The sequence below is a fragment of the Sturnira hondurensis genome, unplaced genomic scaffold, assembly GCF_014824575.4.
Source record: "Sturnira hondurensis isolate 20B ecotype Veracruz unplaced genomic scaffold, ASM1482457v3 Scaffold0006413, whole genome shotgun sequence".
Classification (NCBI taxonomy): Eukaryota; Metazoa; Chordata; class Mammalia; order Chiroptera; family Phyllostomidae; genus Sturnira; species Sturnira hondurensis.
This window is the reverse complement of record NW_028079044.1, coordinates 4,921,283-4,941,101: the sequence shown is the minus strand read 5'-3', so window position 1 is coordinate 4,941,101 and position 19,819 is coordinate 4,921,283. Positions and strand designations below refer to the sequence as shown.

Sequence of the window (19,819 nt, the reverse complement as noted above, 5' to 3'; positions counted from 1 at the left end):
TATCACATTAAAATATAAAAGTTCTGGAGGAGAGAACTGTTGGGTTTTAAAAACACAGCAGCAATATACTAAACAAATACAAGCATAATCATAATGGACATGATAGTCATTTAAGTACTGAAGAACTTTCATTTTTTGTTTTTACAGGGTATATTCAGAAATTTTGATGATGCTTTTTTGCCAGTTCTGAAGCCCCATTTAGAACGTTTGGTTGCAGATTCACACGAAAGCACCCAGCGATGTGTTGCAGAAATTATAGCTGGTTTAATCAGAGGTTCTAAACATTGGACATTTGAAAAGGTAATGTATTTGTATAGCACATTCTCTGTTAAAGCTACATTTTCCATTTATGCAGTAATTTCCAACATTTTAGGTATTAATACTTAAAATATGAAATGTTCAATTCCATATTGCTTTTGATTATAGGCCACAAACCATTGATACATAGGCAATATTCACTATCTTCAAAATTTTGAATTATTTGCCAACATTAGGGGGAAAATCAGGATATGTCATATAAAAAGATTTTGGTTTCTCTTGAAAAATAGGAAGACCCTAGAACGCTGGCCCCACGTTGTGCACGGCACCAGCTGGCCGGTGCTGCTCACGGTCTTCTGCCGTCATGAGGTGCCCCCAGCTTCTCCCTAAATCCCTTCTCTTAGCCTCCTTGCTCGCCTACGTTGCAAACTTGGTCTTGTGGGTAGTTTGAATTTGACATACACACACCCTTTTTTGTGGGGCGGGCATCCCTCTTTTTAAAAAAGTTCGTTTTATGTGTTGGCCCAAAGGTTAGTTTCTTAGCAAAATGCACTAGACTGAAAATAACTTTGTGAAATGACGGAATGCTTGAATGTAAGGTAGGCCACCATTTCTTCAGAGAGAAGACAAGTAATTGCTTTTGGCCAACTTAATTACACATACTTTTAGGAGGTCTATGGACACTTTTTAGTATGTTAGTTATATGTATTCGAATCTCTTATTAAATAAAAGTATCTGTTAATTTTATTTAAACATGTCACATATACCCTTGTCATCTTGTCTTTTTTTTTTTAAGTTATTTCTTTTCCAGAACACATATCCTTTCCTTGTAAATTAGGAATAGCTTTAAAAGTTATTTTTGGTTTTTTAATCAATGCCTGGTGCTACCACTGGAAACTGTCTCAAGCCCTCCCTCCCCATTTATTCTATATGTGAGAGAAACATTGATCAGTTGCCTCTTGCCTGCCCCCGACTGAGGACTGAACCCGCAACCCAGGCCTGTGCCCTGACTGGGAATCAAACTGTCAACCTTTCGGTTCATGGGATGATGCCTGGCCCCCTGAGCCACACTAGTCAGGGCTCTGTGTGAGCCCTTTTTACTAATGTGCCGTCCGTGAACCTGTAGCGTGGGCCTCACTCAGGAGCTTGTTGGAAAAGTAGGATCTCAGGCCCTACCCTGATCTAATGAATCAACCTGCCTTTTGACAAGGTCATTTGGATTCCTATTAAACTGTGAGAAGCATTTAGACACATATTTGCAGTCTCTGTATAACTGAACACTTCTAAAAGGTTATTGACAGCAATCCAAAACTTGAAATGGGAAGATTATGCTACAGGTGAATACTAAATTGTATTAAAATGTCATTGCTTTCTAAATTAGAATTCAATCAAGTGGCCTCAGTAAGCATGCACAATTTTGAAATGATGCAGGTTTTTTCTAGCCCAGTATACTCTATTATTTAAAATTGTAGCTGGCTGATGTAGCTTAGTGAATTGAGTGCTGGCCTGTGAGCCAAAAGATCGCCCGTTGGATTCTTAGGGCACATGCTTGGGTTGCGGGCCAGGCCTGCCCAGTCGGGGGCATGCAAGAGGCAACCACGCATTGATGTATATCTCCCTTTCTTTCTCCTCCTCTTTTCCCATTCTCTAAAGATAGATAAATAAAATTTAAAAAAATTAAAGAGAATTTCTCAGTAGCATGACATTGTAAGGAATCATACAAGGTGTCCCCTCTTTTCTGAATAAGTTTTTTGGAAAAAATTCACATTATAACTGGCTATGTCTGATGAAAATATAATGTACTTTCCTGGATTGCTTGAGTGTTCTAAGAAGTACTTTAAATGCAGTTTTTCTGTTTGTATGTGTTTGTTTCCTGGAAAAGATAGTTGAAGAAATATGTTCTAATTGTCATGAACTTTTTCCTGTGTATTTTATTTGAGTAGGTGGAGAAGCTTTGGGAACTTCTGTGCCCTCTGCTTCGAACGGCATTGTCCAACATCACGGTCGAAACTTACAATGACTGGGGAACTTGTATAGCAACGTCCTGTGTGAGTTCTCCTGCTTGCCTTTGTGTCTCACTCACCTTTTCAAACATTGTACTCCGTCTCAAAATCTGTGAAATCTCATTACACCTCTTGGACCATGAAATTTTATTTATAGTGGTATCATCTTAATGTAATTGGAAATAGATCTGTTCAGTCTTTCAACTAAGCCTTGAGTGATAACCTTAACAGATTATTATATCTTCTTGGCCATGGTTTTCATCATATTTTAGATTAGGTGATAAGTCAAATCATATGTAACTTACATATAGTAAAAGCCAGATGATACAGGGTTATTGGTGTTATTTTCAATGCTAAGTAAATCCATAGGTCATATACTTTGATTTAAGGAAAATCTATTTAGCTAACAATTTTTGCACTGTTAATCTTTGTATATGAGCTATGATAACATATTTAGATTTGACTCAGTTGTGAGGTTTAATTTGATTTTCTGCCTCTGTGCCTATATTTACTTAAATATGTATTTATATATAAGAATTATATTTCTAAAATAACAGAATTTGACTTATTTCCAGAATTGTAGACCCCTGTTTTAATTGTTTCATATTTTCAACGCAGGAGAGCAGAGATCCTCGGAAACTTCATTGGCTTTTTGAGCTGCTGTTGGAGTCACCATTGAGTGGTGAAGGCGGGTCCTTTGTAGATGCGTGGTAAATAAGAAACTTATGTAGTTACCAGAAGACTTGACAATGAAACTTAACATGTTTGTGCTTGATGTATGAATGGTAGTGAACTGCCTATGTTCATGAAGGCTAGATAATGTCACTACGTGAAACCTTGAACAATACAGGTTCAAACTGTTTCAGTCCACTTATATGCAGATTTTTTTCAATACACATGCAGTCAGTCCTCCATACCCCAGCTCCAGCACCCAGGAATTCAGCCAACTGTGGTTCAGAAAAGGAATTTACAGATGCAGAGGGCCAACTGAAATTTGGGGGGTGTCAAAAGTTACACGGGGATTTTTAACTGTCCAGAGGTCAGTGCCCTTAACCCTCATGTTCTTTAAGGGTCAACTGTACTGTGGGATAGGATGTGATTCATTTCAGTACAACATGATACTAAGTAGAGTTACTTCTCAGTTGGGAACAAGTAAGAGAAATGGAAACATAAGTTAGATCCAGCCTTCTTTACATTTGTGTCAGGACTACCTTTTTGTCCCAGGACAATATTAACTTCCTTGTCACAGCTTCTCATTGTTCACTCTTTCTTACTAGGAAAAATATATTTGGTGGAGTATAAAGAGATGGGAAAAAATAGTGCATAAGAAAAAGAATTCTAGGTAATCCTGTTAACAAGAAGAATAATTATCTAATTCTTGAGGAAAATTCTGATGCTTAAAGATTAACTCATTCTTCTTTTGATTGTATGATAGTAGACATAAAATGAGAATACAGAGAAAATGAGGCAGGGAAAATGAAATCTTCATAAAGGTTTTTATTATTAAGTGAGAAAATGTACACTTTTCAGTGGATACAGACATCGTTAGTCTATACTGTCAGTCTGTAAAGACCCTGATACAGCTCTCCTGTGCTTTTGTTTTAGTCGACTCTATGTACTGCAAGGCGGCCTTGCCCAGCAGGAGTGGAGAGTGCCTGAGCTACTGCACAGACTGTTGAAGTACTTGGAGCCCAAACTCACCCAGGTTTACAAAAATGTCAGGGAGAGAATAGGGAGGTAGGTATTATTTTCTCTATGTTTTGGTATACCTCTTGAGCTCTTTTTATTAAATTTTAGTATTTATTGATACACTGGTTATGTTACTATTGAGTTTCATGCTGTCCTCTTCCTCAAATTTAGTTTTGTATTGTGGGAACTAGACAAGAGGCTCTGAATGTCAGACAGGATGGCAGTGTGCTTGAAAGCCAGAGTCATCACACCCCAGTTTTTATTATCTCAGATGTGCAGGCACAGGCACAAAAGACCCTCTCCAGGAATTGTCTTGGTTGGGTTATAACTTCTGAACCCTAGAAATCTGAGCGTTCTCAGTAAATCTGAGAATGTGGGATCTCTTCTTACTATACATATTTTCTTTTCCAGTGTGCTGACCTACATATTCATGATAGATGTTTCTTTGCCAAACACCTCGCCAACCACATCCCCTCGTGTCCCTGAGTTTACTGCTCGAATTCTAGAGAAACTAAAACCCCTCATGGATGTGGATGAAGAAATTCAGAACCATGTTATGGAAGAAAATGGAATTGGGGAAGAAGATGAACGAACTCAGGGCATTAAACTCTTAAAAACTAGTGAGTAGCAAGTTAGTAGAAACTCGCTTAAAATAGACATTCATTTATATTTTCCTAGGGCCTTTTTCTCCATTTTTTTATTATGATAAAATGTACTTAATATAAAATAATACAGTGGCATCAAATGCATTCACACTGTTGTGCAGCCATCCCCGTCTGGCCTTAGTACTCTCCACCTTACAAAATTGAAACTGTGCCCATTGAGCAGCAGCTCAGTCTCCATGTTACTTCTGTCTCTGTGCTGTTGCCTAGTCTAGGCACCTCATATAAGTGGAATCATACATGTCTTCTTTTTTCATTTTGCATAGTGTTTTCAAAATGTTTATTCCTCTGTTGGTGAGCATGTAGGTTATTTACACGTTTTTGCTTTTGTGAGTAATACAGCTATGAGCTTTGGTGTGGAAGTATCTGAGTCTGTGCTTTCAATTCTTGTGTATAAATTGCTAGGCCATACGGTAATTCTGTGTTTGAACTTTTTGAGGAGCAACCACGCTATTTTCTGTGGTGGCTGCACCATTTTACACACCAGCCGTGCAGCAAGGTCCGTTTCTTTTACATCTCTGCCAGCGCTTGTTTTCATGACCACAGCTGTCCTATCTGGTGTGAAGAAGGTATCTCATGCTTTTGGTTAGTATGTCTCTAATGATTAGTTATTGAACATCTTTTCATTTGCTAATTTTCCATTTTTGTATCTTCTTGGGGAATGCCTATTCAAGTCTTTTGCCTGTTTTTAAATTATGTTGTTTAGAAGTAGTTCTTTGTATGTTCTGGATGTTAATCTCCTATTTGATAAATGATTTTCAAATATTCTCCCATTTTGTGGATTGTCTTTTTACTCTCTTGATGGTGTCCTTTGATGAGCAAGTATTTTGTTTTTATAAAGCCTAATTTATCAGTTTTTTCCCTTTTTGCTTTTTTTTTTTACTTTTGGTATCCAAAAAATTATTGCTGTATCCAATGTCATAAAGTTTTTCCCTTAGGTTCTCTTCTAAGAGTTTTATCCCTTATGTTTGGGTCTTCCATTCACTCTAGTTTTTGTGAATGGTATAAGATAAGAGATCAGCTTCATTCTTTTTGCTCATGGATGACCAGTTTCTTAGAACCATTTGTTGAAAAGACTTTCATTTCTCCATTGAGTAGTCTTGGCACTCTTGAAAATTAATTGGCCAAATGTGTGAGCATTTATTCCTAGGCTCTCTAGTCTGTTTCATTGGTCTGTATGTCTGTCCATATGTCAGTAACATATGGTTTTGATTACTATAGCTTTGCAGTAAGTTTTGAAATCTGGAAGTATGAGCCCTTCAACTTAATTCTTTTTCAAAATTTTCTTGGTAATATGTGGTGTACTGTTTTTATATCTAAAAGTTTTTGAAGGATTCTAAATATAAACAACTTAGTCATTATTTTTGCTACCTTGGGATTATTAAAGCTGCTTTTGTTTGGTAGACTGGTTAATTTGCTGATTCATTCTTAGAGAGTTGCTTCAGCATTCTAGATTAGTTAACGCCTTCTATTGTGAGCCCTGTCCTGTTGCTGATTGGTGTCTGATTCATGGAGTAACACACACATGAGTGTTTATTAGCACTGAAGCCCTGTTGGGGTGGCTGTCTGACACTGGCATCACGGCACTCCTCTACTTTGGGGGGTCTGCTTAGATGGCAAAGACTGACTCTGCGTGTTCATTTGCAAATAGTACTGAAATGGCTAATGGCGAGTGCAGGAAGATCCTTCTCCACCGCAGTCACGGAGCAACTTCAACTTTTACCTTTGTTTTTTAAGGTACGTTTGTGGCTAAAGTTAAGAATGCATTCCCTTTGACCTTCAAAAGGGATTTATACCTAACTTCTGGGTTGATAGGTTTTCATACTCTGTTGTATGATTTGGTTGTATCTCAAAAGAAATAGGATAGCCACAGGAAAATCATTGGGTGATAGTAGTTCAATAGTTTTGAAATAATCTTTTTGTAATATTAGGTAAGAGTAGGATCTTGATAAGGTGAAAAGTTTATATAGCCTGAACCTTGTTTCACTGATAGGCAATTTCCAAGTAATAGTTAGAAAAATACTAATAGGTAAAAAGAAAAGCCACAATGAAATTTTTTAATATAGCTGTTTCTGACTTTTTAACACAGTGTGTAAGGAACCTGAAGATCAAAATGGTTGGTATATTTATTTTACAGTGCTAAATGGCACTGTAATTAGTTCTAGCAAATAACTATGGGAAGTCACTTAGGTATATCTGGTAATCATATAATGACACTGAAATTTTATTTTATGAACGGTATAACCTGAGGTGGTTTTAATTACTCATCTAGTCAGAGGTTGAAGGTAATAAAACTGAGAGAAAAAAGGGCTCAGGAGGATCCCATCTGCAGTTTGGGTAAAGATCGGGGTCTTTGTCACAGTAAGACTTTGGTTTACTTCCATTTGTTATGGGCATGCAGTGAAATTTCATACTAGTAAGCTTTGAATATTTTATGTAAGTTGATATTATCCTTGGTGTGTTAGAGAAAAATAATTTCTTTTTGGAAATTTATACTTCAAAACAAAATACACTTGAAATATTTTAGGGGATACTATTTAAGAGTTGGAGACAAAATAAGGTAGAATGAATGTACCTTGTTTTATGAATTTGTCTTTGGGACCCAAAACAAAATTAAATGACAGAAAAGGCACAATTAAATAAACGAACCATAGCCCACTGTGTATCTGTTTGGTAGGATAAATACACAGAGCAGTGGCTTTTAAAAACTTAGAAATTCATACATTCATAAATTCATTCATTCATATCATCATAGATGATATCTTTACTGGTTTTATTGGAGTAAAACTATTATGTGTATTGTATAATAAAGAACAAATAATAATTGTCAGTAGGAACCAGTATTTTTATCATGAAAGACGAGATGTAAAAAATCCAAGCTGTTTAGTAAATCCCTGTAATCCTAAATTTGATCTCATGATGCATTTCTGTTTAGAAAGTATGCTTATTGCTAGCAGTGTCCACTGAAAAAGCCCAGGACTGCTCATCAGCCTACTAGCAGTCAGTACGCCTAGTGCCCAGATTGCCGTTTCTAAGTGTTATGTCCCAGTAGAAGAACCAGGGTTGGTTGGAGAAATGGCTGATTTCAGGTTTAGACCAAAAAATGTGTAGGATAAACCTAGGGCATCTTGTCATACTGGAGACCAAGGATGCTACAATTGTGTTAAAGGACCCAGGAGCCAGTTTTAGCGTCAGTAAAAACAATAACTGCAATGGATCAAAGCCCTTGAGTTTGTTGAAATTCATTCGTTCATAATGATACTTTTTTAAAAATCATTATTCATTTTTGGAGGCTAGGAGGGAAATCATTCTGAGTGAGGGAAAGGTTGGTTGCCTTTGTACTTATTGGCTGTTATTTTTTCAATTTATGTCTTTGGTTTGTTTTATTCTCTAGATTGCCCCAGTGGAAAATGACAATAGCTATGATGAACTGAAAAGAGATGCAAAGTTATGTTTATCACTAATGTCTCAGGGGTTGCTTTACCCTCATCAAGTGCCTTTGGTACTTAAGGTGCTAAAACAAGTAAGTGTGTTATATATATATAGAGAGAGAGAGAGAGAGCTTTTGGTTGGAATTTTGGCTTATCATTCTAAGAATTTCACAGTCAACTGCAGTGCACAGCAGTACCTGATGCTCGTTTTCATTTTTAGTTTTTTTTGATTGAGAGAGTACATGTATAGACCAAAGAACAGACCTAGGTTCTCTGTCTGGCTCTGCCACCAACTTCTGTGCCCTTGGGCAGGTCACCGAACCCCAAGTCCTTGTATACACATAAAGAGTTCATATGGAAGCACCTGGGGTACAGAGTGCACATGAGTGAAGGGGTGGTCATTTTATTTTATCACTTTCCCATTATTGTATTCACTTAAATTCCTGGCTGATGGTAGAAAGGCATAGGTGATTTTGTTTTTTCTGGCAGTGTTTTTAGTAAACTGTGTGCTCAGCTTTATTCAGGTCATACATGTGTTATAAAATATATAAAAAAGAACCATATTCCCGTGGTTTTCAGACTTTTTAAGTTTGAATAACACTGAAAAATGTTTTAACAGCTCAAAATTTGGTATTCTTTTTGTAGTGGAATTTGGTGGTTCTCAATTTTTTGGTTTTCAGTGCCCTGATATAAAAAAGAAAATAAAATAGTGTGCAGCTCTTGGAGGAGTGAGTCTTTAATTATAAATCCGTTTTCTCTTCTAAAATTGACTTGTATTTGTATGCTCCTTTCCCTTTACTCTCAACCATTTATATATCCTGAATGCCCTACCTGAAATAGCTCATCCAACCCTTCATTTAGAAGGAAGTATAAGGTGAGCTTGTTCTAACTATCGCCGTAAAATAGGTAGAAGTTTTTGGAAGATTATATAATTTGTGGGTAATTTCAGTGTCTGTCATCTCATGCTCTTGTCAGCACCGTTCTCATTGTTTCTCCTTCTTGTTCACAGACAGCGAGAAGCAGTTCTTGGCATGCTAGGTACACAGTACTGACCTACCTCCAGACCATGGTGTTTTATAACCTCTTTATTTTCCTCAACAATGAAGATGCCGTTAAAGACATCCGGTGGCTGGTTTTAAGTCTTCTGGAGGATGAACAGCTGGAGGTAAAATTAAGTTAAAGCACATCAAAATATAATAAATTTAAAGAAAGCATCATGGCTCCTTTTAAGTAGTATTTACACATTGATAAGATGTGTTCCATTAAAGTGTAAATTTTAAAAGTGACTTTCATTTTAACACAGCCCCACAGGAATAGTTTTGATACCCTAATCGTGATTTCCCGTAGTACCAATGGGTAACAAACATTGGGCAGTTCTTGTCCTGGTTTCTCTTTTGTGAACCAGAGTTTTCTTAAATATGAAATCACGTGTGATAACACTCTGTGTATCTTGCCGATTTTTAAAGGACTTAATAAAAATGGGCATGAAAGTAGTTTCAGGAGAATGAAAATCTACGTGTAAATGCTGTCGTCCAGTAAACTTACGATAGAACTGTTGTCCCCTCTTATTTTCTTTGGTAGAGAAATTAAAACAACTTTTGTGGTAGGATTATATTAAAGTTTTGTATAAAAAGGTATATTTATTAGTTGAGATAGCCTAATGTAAGAATAGCATGCTGTGATAAATAAGGGATAAGATAATAACTTCCAAAATTGGCTTTAGGTTAAGAAAATGCAGTTGAAAATTTTACTTATTTTGCGGGGGGCGGGCAGGGTTGGGAATATAAGACAGAAAGCTGTACTTGAACAAGAATTAAATAAAAATTATTAAAAAAATAAAAATAAAAACCAAGAATAGAAAAAAAAGAAAAATTTCCTTATTTTGTTTTATGGGCTTAATGGGTTTTCCACATAGTGGAGCACCCCCAGGAACTATGTACTGTTTTCGAGAGCACGGAAAAGGGGTGGATCTGGAAGACATTGGGAGTGGAAGTTTCCCTGCCTCCCTGATGAGCCTGTTCATTCTGCAGTCCAGCTTCCTTCTCTGAGCAAACAGTGTCCACTGGGGGTTGTCCAACCTGTAACCATGGGCCTCATGCAGCCCAGGATGGCTGGGAGTATGGCCCAATACAAAATTGTAAATTGGACCTTTTTCTGTTACTAACTAAAGAATGGAAATGGGAAGGTAGAAACTCGAAAGTCAGTGTTTCACAACTTCAAAGACTATAGCACTTGCATTAAAATTTAACATTTTCTGGACCTTGTTTTATAGCATTTTTATATATTATTTTTATATTTTCATCTAAATTGTTGGCTTAAACACAGTTGTTGCCATAAACATAGCCATGACATTTATTAAAACGTGATGCTGAATATCAGTAATAGTTAAATATAGCTATTTATGGTAATAGTGGGGAAAAAACTGTTTTGAGAAATGTTTAAAGAAAGCTTTCAGTAGGAAAATATTTTATGGAGAATTTTATATAAAACAACTAAACATTTACCCGAATGTAGCGGCTTTCTTCCACTTTGAGGCTATAGCCCCTTTACAGTGTGATAAAATCTCTATTAATATTGTTAAAAACTATGGTGTCAGATGGGTACTGGCTTTATTAGGGTGATCACTCTGTGAGTTACATAAATGTCTAATCACTGGGTTGTACACCTGAAATTGATATAATAGTGTGTGTCTACTGTAATTGAAAAATAAAAATTATTTTAAAAAAATCTTTATTAAGAAACTGCAAAAGAGCATTTATACAAATGCCAAAGACAGTGCCTCCCGCAGTTCCCATACCACCCTCTAGTCTCTGCTGTTCCTCCAGGTCTGGGACCCCAGCTCTAATGCAGTGATTGTCTCTGCAGGTTCGAGAGATGGCTGCAACCACCTTAAGTGGTCTGTTGCAGTGTAACTTCCTTACCATAGACAGTCCCATGCAGATCCATTTTGAACAGCTTTGCAAAACAAAACTACCGAAGAAAAGAAAGCGAGACCCTCGCTTTGTAGGAGATACGATTCCTTCTGCAGGTAACAATACTGGTAGGAAACACCATATTCTTTTGGGAGTTAACCAGGCTTACTCAACAAATATGTATTGAATAATTGTATGTGCCCTAGAGCAGTGCTAGGTACTGGGGATAGTTGTCTGTGTTTTTGAGGAGCTTTGTGTATGGAAGGCAAGTCCTGGTATGTAAAAGCTAAAATTGAGATGGGAACAGAGAAACCTGTACACTAACATGAACAAGAGAATCAGATTGATTACAATGTTGTGTTTAAAGAAAAATTTAAATGTGATTGCAAAGAAGCATGTGATCTTGCCATAAGTAACTGCAGTCATAAGAATAATAGAAAATAAAGATTATTAGTAAGTAGGAAGCTTACTCAGTTAGCAGTAAGTGCTTCAAATATGAAACTCTTACATGCTGATTATAGTAGGCACTTAATGATGTCATATAGTTACCTACTAGCAACTTCCAAAAAAAATTCCAATGTATGTTCTAGTTTCTTTACTTGAGAACTACTATATATATATTTTTTTTTTAAAAAAAAAACACTTATTTTTATTTATCTTTAGAGGGGAAGGGAAGGAGAGAGGGAGAGAAATATCAATGTATGGTTGCCTCTGGTGTGTCCCCTGCTGAGAACTGGCCTGCAACCCAGGCATGTGCCCTGACTGGGAATCGAACCACAATTGTGTGGTTCGCAGGCCTGCACTCAATCCACTGAGCAACACCAGCCAGGGCAAGAACTATATTAATAATTAAGTACCGTAGGAGTTTAAGGTCTTTATTATATTATTAAATGGTATTCTTTATAATTTTGATGACTCCAAATTCCCTTTTTTTAAAATATATTTTCTTTTTTAAAATATATTTTATTAATTATGCTATTACAGTTGTCCCATTTCCCCCCTTATTCCCTTCTGCCCTGCATCTGCCCTCCAACCTGCCTTCTGTGGGTCGTATATGTAAGTGCTTTGGCCTCTTCATTTCCCATGCTCTTCTTAACCTCCTCCTGTCTATTTTGTGCTTATCAGTTACGCTTCTTATTCCCTGTACCTTTCCCCCCACTCTCTCCCTTCCCCCTCCCCACTGTAATTCTCCCTGTGATCTCCATTTCTCTGATTCTTTTCCTGTTCTAGTTGTTGGCTTAGTTCATTATTTTTGTTTTTTTTGGTTTGGTTGCTAATAATTGTGAGTTCATTGTCATTTTACTGTTCATATTTTTTTCCTTAGATAAGTCCCTTTAACATTTCATATAGTAAGGGCTTGGTGATGATGAACTCCTTTAACTTGACCTTATCTGAGAAGCACTTTATCTGCCCTTCCATTCTAAATGAAAGGTTTGCTGGATAGAGCAGTCTTGGATGTAGGTCCTTGCTTTTCATGACTTGGAATACTTCTTTCTAGCTCCATCTTGCCTGTAAGGTCTCTTTTGAGAAATCAGCTGACAATCTGATGCAAACTCCATTGTAGGTGACTGTCCCCTTATCTCTTGCTACTTATAAGATTCTCTCCTTTAATCTTGAGTAATGTCATCACTTCTTCCTCTGTTTTGCGACCATACTCAACCATTTCTGTGAGTGTCTTTATCAGTTAGTTCTGTTTTTGGAGCTTTGATTTATTCTTTCATTTGGGTCATTTTGTTTTGTCTTGGCACAACTTTTATATAATAAGGGGCGAAGCCTTAGGTATTTGCCACGGTGCGGCAACCCACGTTGCTGTGTTGTGGTGCTGTATATGAGGGAGGGGTCTAAGAGGGAACAGTGCTGCTTGCCTAGGCTATCAGTTACTTCCCCCACTACCCACAAGCAAATTAGACTCTTGTGCTGATTCCTGGGTGGGTGGGTTTGTGTATATTCTTGGGCCTTGTGGGTCTCTCCAATGTACTCTCCTGTGAGGCTGGGAGTTTCTCCCACTGCTGCCTCAGCCCCCACAGGTTTTCTTAGTTAGAGGTTTTGAGGCTTCTATTTCCCTGCGCTGGAGCTCTGGGTTGCGCAGTCTTTCTCGCTCCCTCATCCAGTAACCTGCACACAAATGTGGGGTTGCCTCCTACTGGTCTGGGTAAATGTTTCTTTAACTTCTTGGTTGTTGGACTACCATGTAGTTTGATTTTCTGTCAGTTCTAGTTATTTTTTGTTTTTAAATTGGTTGTTTCCTTCTTTTGGTTGTATGAGGAGGCAAAGTATATATACCTAAGCCTCCATCTTGGCCAGCAGTCCAGATTCCCTTTTTCTTCAGTTCCTTATCCCCACCATGTTTCATGTATACCGTATAATATACTTATAAATACATAAATCCACACATCTTTATTAAAAAATAATGAAAATCAGAAAACACTTTAATGTAACCTACATTGCTAAAAAAAAGAATGTAGACCCTGTGGAATACAGACACATTGCAGTTCTGTTTTGAGTTTGTTTACCTAATGAATAGAGGGGTAGTTGGATCCTGAAAACAGGGGTCCAGTTTTTATTGGAATTTGTTTTTTAAGATCAGGGATTACACTTTTGCATATGATAGGAATCAATCACTAAAGCTGTTATGTTGTTAGTTTTAGCAAGTCTATGACACATTTCTGACCTAGATGTAATCAGACTGTCATTGACGGACAGCTATAGAGTGTCTTTAGTTCAGTCTCAGACTCATGTTTTTGTTGTACGAGGTCTGTCCAGAAGAAGTCCAGCCATTGTTAATATAACAAAAACAGTTTGCACAATGTTGATGTAGCCTGGCAGCCAAGGAGAGTGGACTGGAATGTGCATGCGTGAACAATGATGACTTCACTGTACTGGTCAGTAGGGGGTGGTAAATGCCATTGAGTGAGCATGTGCACTGTGTGGCCATCACATTCAAAATGACTGAGTGAGTAGAGCAATGAATCCGCATCAAATTTTGCATTAAACTTGAACATTCCTCCACAGAAACTATTCCGATGATTCAGAGGCTGCAGCTATGGGCTGCTGGTGATTGGTAGCTTCATCACAACAACCTGCCTGCTCATTTGTCACGTCTTGTACAGGTGTTTTTGGCAAAATATTAAATCACCCAGGCAACGCAGTCCCCCAACAGTCCAGACGTGGCATCCTGTGACTTTTTTCTTAAAACGAAGATCTCCTTTGAAAGGGAAGAGATTTTAGACCATCAGTGAGATTCAGGAAAATACGATGAGGCAGCTGATGGTGATTGGGAGAACTGTGTGAGGTCCCAAGGTGCCTATTTTGAAGGGGACTGAGGTATCATTGTCCTATGTATAATGTTTCTAGTATCTTCTTCAGTAAATGTCTCTGTTTCATATTACATGGCTGGCCCTGGCTGGTGTGGCTCAGTGGATTGAGTGCTGACCTACAAACCAAAGGGACCTGGTTTGATTCCCAGTCAGGGCACATGCCTAGGTTGAGAGCCAGGTACCCAGTAAGGGGCACACGAGAGGCAATCATACATATTACATGGCTGGATACCTTCTGGACAGACCTCAGGTGTGCTTAAAGATTCATTTTAAATGCAGAAATTTACACACTGAAAACAACTAACATAATCTGAAACTAATTTTATTTCACTGTACCATGTGCAATGGAGTCCTATAAATATTTGCATGTATATTGCTGTGTTCTTTGCAGAGTTGGTCAAGCGCCATGCTGGGGTGCTGGGACTTGGCGCGTGTGTTCTCTCTAGTCCTTACGATGTTCCTACCTGGATGCCGCAGCTCCTCATGAATCTGAGTGCACATCTGAATGATCCCCAGCCTATTGAGGTAAAAATCTTCCTTGTTAGTTTCTTTGCCTACATATTAGCAGTGATGTTCTGTAACACACTGTACTGATCATTTCTGCTACACTCTGGACTGTCTGCTTCTCAGTAATTATTAAAGTCTCTGCAGCAACTTTGCTCCTGTGTATATTTAAGGACTTTTGGTAGCAAGGGGATTACTGTAACTTCTGCCCTTCCCAGTCCAGTGGGATTGTCATTGTCAGTGACAGTGTTGTCAGCATTGTCAGTGCAGTCTTCTGTTTGACTGGCATGTTACACAGGGGGATCCCCAAACCCGGAAGTTATTTATAAAGAATTGTGTATTTATTCTTACATATTTAAACTTCAGTCACCTTTTGAACTCATCAATTTTGATGCCTTTTTATTTGTTTCACCTCTGCCACATCAGCAAAATGTTTCCCTTTGAGGACTTTTTTTCATTTGTGAAACAAAAATGTCTCTTGGCAAGATTGGGTGAATTGGGAGGGTGGGGTACAGGGGTCATGCCATTTTTGGTCAAAAACTGCTGAACATTTACCATACAGTAGGCAGATGTGCTTGTAAACCACCCCTTATAAAATGGGCAGACTTGTTGAAAGAGTCGTCAAAAATTCACTGAAGCCAAATGCAGTCTCTCACAACAACACCCATGTGTACACTGACACACATGGGTTCCTAGAACACTCACCTAGTCAGGGCAGTCTGTACCACTAGGGGTCTGCCCTCCAGAAGAAAATTCTTTTGGGGGTCCCCCCTTGTATCTGTGAAGTGTCTAGTTAGGAGTTAATATGAAAGAGGAAATCACGGTGGTATTATTTAGGGAACACCTATGTTCCTAGATTAAACAACTCAAATGCTTTTGTCCTTTTCCCCTCAATAAATAGATATTAGGTATATATTGGAACTGGTTTAATAATGTTTAAGTTTCTGTAGCTTGTCCAGGTGATTCTGAAGTGAGCTTGTTGGCTTTGTAAAATAAGATTGGCCTATTGGTTCTGGAGTGAGCAGTGAGCAGTGAGGTCTCAAGTCTAGAGGGTGTGTTACTTAGCTGCAGGCCTCCTGAATGTAACCCAGGTGTTCGGTGAGATCCAAATAAATGTATGTGGGTTGCCCACTCTACAGATGACTGTAAAGAAGACCTTGTCTAATTTCCGAAGGACACACCATGACAACTGGCAGGAACACAAACAGCAGTTCACAGATGACCAGCTGCTTGTTCTCACCGACCTCCTCGTGTCGCCTTGCTATTATGCATAGAAGGGTGAGTGGGCCACGTGTGGAGCTTAAAGACGTCTGACTTGTCGGGCACGTGTCATTGGTTTGATGATTGAGAAGTGGGTGTGAGTTTTTCTTTCTGCTGATAGTCTTAGGTGTCATTGTTTAGATAAAAGTATTTTTAGTATAATTTTGGTATGGCCAGTGCAAGCAAGTTCCCAGAGAATTCTTCCATGCTTTTCTGCTTCAGGTATTAGTCAGAGTAGGCTTAGGAGCATGGAAGTGCTTAGACAAAAGAAGTATTATTCTTAGGTGCCTCCTGAGTGAGGGGCCTGGGCACTTCCGGTTGCCCTGAGGATTCTAGGTTCTGTGTTGCAGTGAGAACATTTCATCTGGATTCCTTTTTTTTTTTTTTTAAAGATTTTGTTTATTTATTTATTTGAGGGTAGAGCAGAAGAGAGGGAGAGAAACATTGATGTGTGAGAGATCAATCAGTTGCCTCTCCCACACCTCTGGGGACCTGGCCCATAACCCAAGCATGTGCCCCAACTGGGAATCGAACCAGAGACCTTTAGGTTCGCAGGCCGGTGCTCAGTCCACTGAGCCATACCAGCCAGGACTGTGTCTGGATTCTTAAGAATTTATTATCTATTTTGTTTTGAAGAGGGAGGACCCAGAAGCCTTTCTGCTGGGATAGGAAGAATAGAAAGATTCACTTATAGGGCCTTTAGACTTAGATGTCCTGTTGCCTGACTGGATTTTTTTTTCTCCCTGCTACAGATTAGTCCTCACTTCAAGCTCTTGTCAATCAGAAATTCCAGATCCTCAGGTACCATCTGCGGTGGCTCTGCAGGTTTTAAAACTCTACCTTTGTTGAGCTCTCATCATTTTGGTGGTTTCTGTGTTTGGTCTTGAGTCTGCATTCCACAGGGTAACAGCTGCCATTTGGTTTCCTAATTTGTCCAGAACTGTTTCCAGAATATTGATCTTATTTATTTATTTTTTTTTGCTTTGAGGCATCTGACAAAGCCACAATGTCTCAGACTAGAAATAATTACCCAATATAATCATGGCATCGAAGACGAGACAGAGTCTAGGAACTCATTACGAAACAGTTTACTTGGAATGGAGAATGCCCAGGTGTTAATACGGGTCCTGTCATTTCATTCATCTCAAACTATTTTGAATTCTTTCCAAATGGCTATTGGGTTTAGATGGTAGTAGGGCCGTGGGCCGTAAATCTGAAGCCCTGAGAGCCGTGGAGACGGAAGGGAAAGAGGACACGTCTGCACCGTCACTGAGGGCCCGACGGATTGCTTGACAAGACACAGAAGTGGCGTTCCCGTCCACCGTGCCTCCCACAGACTGGAGTTTTTGGTGCTGAATGGAAGAGCAGTTGCTGAAAAACTGGGGGTTTGGTAAATAAATTTTTTGAATGATTGTCGTGTGTGTGCACAATGTGTGATTTTGAAAATAAACATCAGCAACAACAAAAACCCTGACTGGTTGACTTTTACCTGTATTCTTTACAAATATTGTTTGACTCTTCTTTGAAAACTGTTACACTTAATGGGAAACTGCTATTTTGGGGGGAATTCTGTAATTTTTTTGCCTGCAGAATCGTTGAGAGACTAAGAAGTCTTAGTATTTAATTGACTTGTTTAATAAATGTTATATAGATGTAAAAGACTGTATAAACTGTAGAGATAGCATTAGCCAGACTTTGTACAAATGCACCCTTTTACACGGCACCATTGTGTAATTAATTTGTAAAGATTCCCATTAGCTCTTTATTATAGTGATTTTTGGCTTTTGTACCAATTGAATGCCACTTTTTGCGTTTTTAAATTATTTTCATGTTATAGAAGCTGAGGTGTGGGGCTTTGAGTTCGTTTAATGTTAGGATGTCTGAATTTTTATGTAACTTTTGTGTGCATTGCTGAATGCAAACGTCACGTGTTTGCCTTTGACAAATTTATAGAATGCAAGGAATCTTCTAGGTTAAAGTAATTGGCAAGTTGATGAAAGTCATCTTGCAACACACTCTGTATAGTCTTCCTTAAAGGAACACTACAGTATATTTTTAGTATCTGCTTGCTCAACGACTCAATGCAGACCTAAGCACAGCACCGGTCCTGGTACAGTGTCAGCATACACAGGCATAATCCCTGTATAGAGCAGTGCCAAACCCATTATTTCGTTGTTTAACTAGTTTAAAACCCAATAAATGGATTGTTTTTAACGCCTGGCTTTTGTCTTCATTAAGTGGAGAGAATAGTCCTGTAGGCAGCGACTCCAGTGCATTCCTTTTGCATCCATAGATCTGGATCCATGAATTCATGGCCCTCCCCCAAATGAATTATGTACCTTGGGCCTGTACACTACGGTAGCTATTTTAGATAGTGGCTATTTCCATTTAAATTGAACTGAAAATTTATTTCCTCAGTCTCACTAAACACATCTGAAGTGCTTATTAGCCACCTCGTAGCTCGTGGCTTACACTACTGAATAGCATGGCAGTGTCACCAGAAAGTTCTGTTGGACAGCATGGATCTAGATGGTTGATGTGATAAGAATCATGTGGGGGTTTTGCAAAAATGTGAATTTAATTCATGCTCCCAGCTCAGGGTATTGATGTGTTTCCCTGAGACCACACTTGGAACTTCGAGGCTTTATGTCAGTCACTTCAGCTTTTTCCAGGCTGTAATGTAACCATGCCTGGGCAACATTCCTAAAGTGGAACATAAAAAAAATACAAAATACTGTGTTCCTCTGTGTTTCTCTGGCTGGGACTCAACATCAACATCTTTCTAAAGCTCCATAATGCTCATTTGAGCAGCCAAGATTGAGAGGCACTGGTGAAGACTAAGGCCCCCAATAAACCAAAACGGTGCAAATCTGAGTCCCCAACGTGTGCCCTGTGTGATTCTGACACCAGGTTCAAACAATGCTTATTACCTTGATACTTCAGTCTGGTTAAACTGAATTATTTAATTCCCTTTTTACCGGTCGGCCTAAAAATGAAAGGGAGGAGGGAAAGAACAGGGGCGGATGGCCACTGTTGTCCAAGTTGTTGAGTGTGTGCTGCATTAAAAACAGCAGAGCAGGAGCAGGGCTAAGTGCAGTGAGCGGTGGAAGGTGAGAAAAAAGCCCGTGTCCTTGAGGTAAGAGCCACAACAATCTTTGTTTCTGAATTGGATCTTTTAAACAAAGACTTCACAAAGTGTGTTTCAAAATTGAGGGGGAAAATTTACCGACCTATTAATGTGAATGAATAAATTTTGGTGTCAAAAAACAATTATAAACAGGTTGAGAAAGCTGCTTTCGAGTGTTCGAAAGGGCATTTCAAGCCCCTTAGGTTGTAGGCCAATTTTGGTAACTAGCAGTGTGGCCAGAAAGAACCGGGGAGAAATTTTATTGTATTGAAACAAATGAACTTTTCCTACATGGTCTTCATAGATATTTTTATGGACAATGATCACTTCTCGTTAAAAATAGGAAAAGTTCATTTTCATTTTAAAATGAGTATTCCCACATTGTTGGACATAAAGGTGGTTTTCAGTTTTCCTTACTACAAGTTACACTGCAATGAACATTTTCTTACCTTCATGCTTAAAACTTCTTCAGGTATCTCAGGGTATATTCCAAGGAGTGGGATTTTTAGGTCAAGAATCTAAACTCATAAAAGTGGCTGTGGTAAATGCTTTCCTCCAAGTGCACATTGGTCAACTTGCGTTGCCAATGACACTATTCGAATGCTGGTTACCCTGCAAATCAGCCCATTCATATTTCAGCGTGTGATAGCCAGCCC

General features: G+C 38.5%; 1 protein-coding gene across 2 annotated transcripts in view; it reads left to right on the top strand.

The window, feature by feature from the left end:
• The window catches only part of PSME4 (proteasome activator subunit 4), a 92,696-nt gene extending 74,446 nt beyond the window's left edge, over positions 1-18,250 (top strand). The window contains exons 36-47 of one of the 2 annotated variants that reach the window (XM_037047902.1): positions 148-300; positions 2,202-2,306; positions 2,880-2,971; positions 3,867-3,998; positions 4,362-4,570; positions 6,264-6,349; positions 8,007-8,135; positions 9,053-9,208; positions 10,909-11,071; positions 14,664-14,797; positions 15,916-16,054; positions 16,789-18,250. In XM_037047902.1, the coding sequence (XP_036903797.1) occupies positions 148-300; positions 2,202-2,306; positions 2,880-2,971; positions 3,867-3,998; positions 4,362-4,570; positions 6,264-6,349; positions 8,007-8,135; positions 9,053-9,208; positions 10,909-11,071; positions 14,664-14,797; positions 15,916-16,050 (1,494 nt within the window). In that variant the 3' untranslated portion in view covers positions 16,051-16,054; positions 16,789-18,250. Of the gene's footprint in view, positions 1-147; positions 301-2,201; positions 2,307-2,879; positions 2,972-3,866; positions 3,999-4,361; positions 4,571-6,263; positions 6,350-8,006; positions 8,136-9,052; positions 9,209-10,908; positions 11,084-14,663; positions 14,798-15,915; positions 16,055-16,788 lie in introns of both variants that reach the window. The other variant, XM_037047901.1, reaches the window with a different exon arrangement.
• The last annotated feature ends 1,569 nt before the right edge of the window (positions 18,251-19,819 follow it).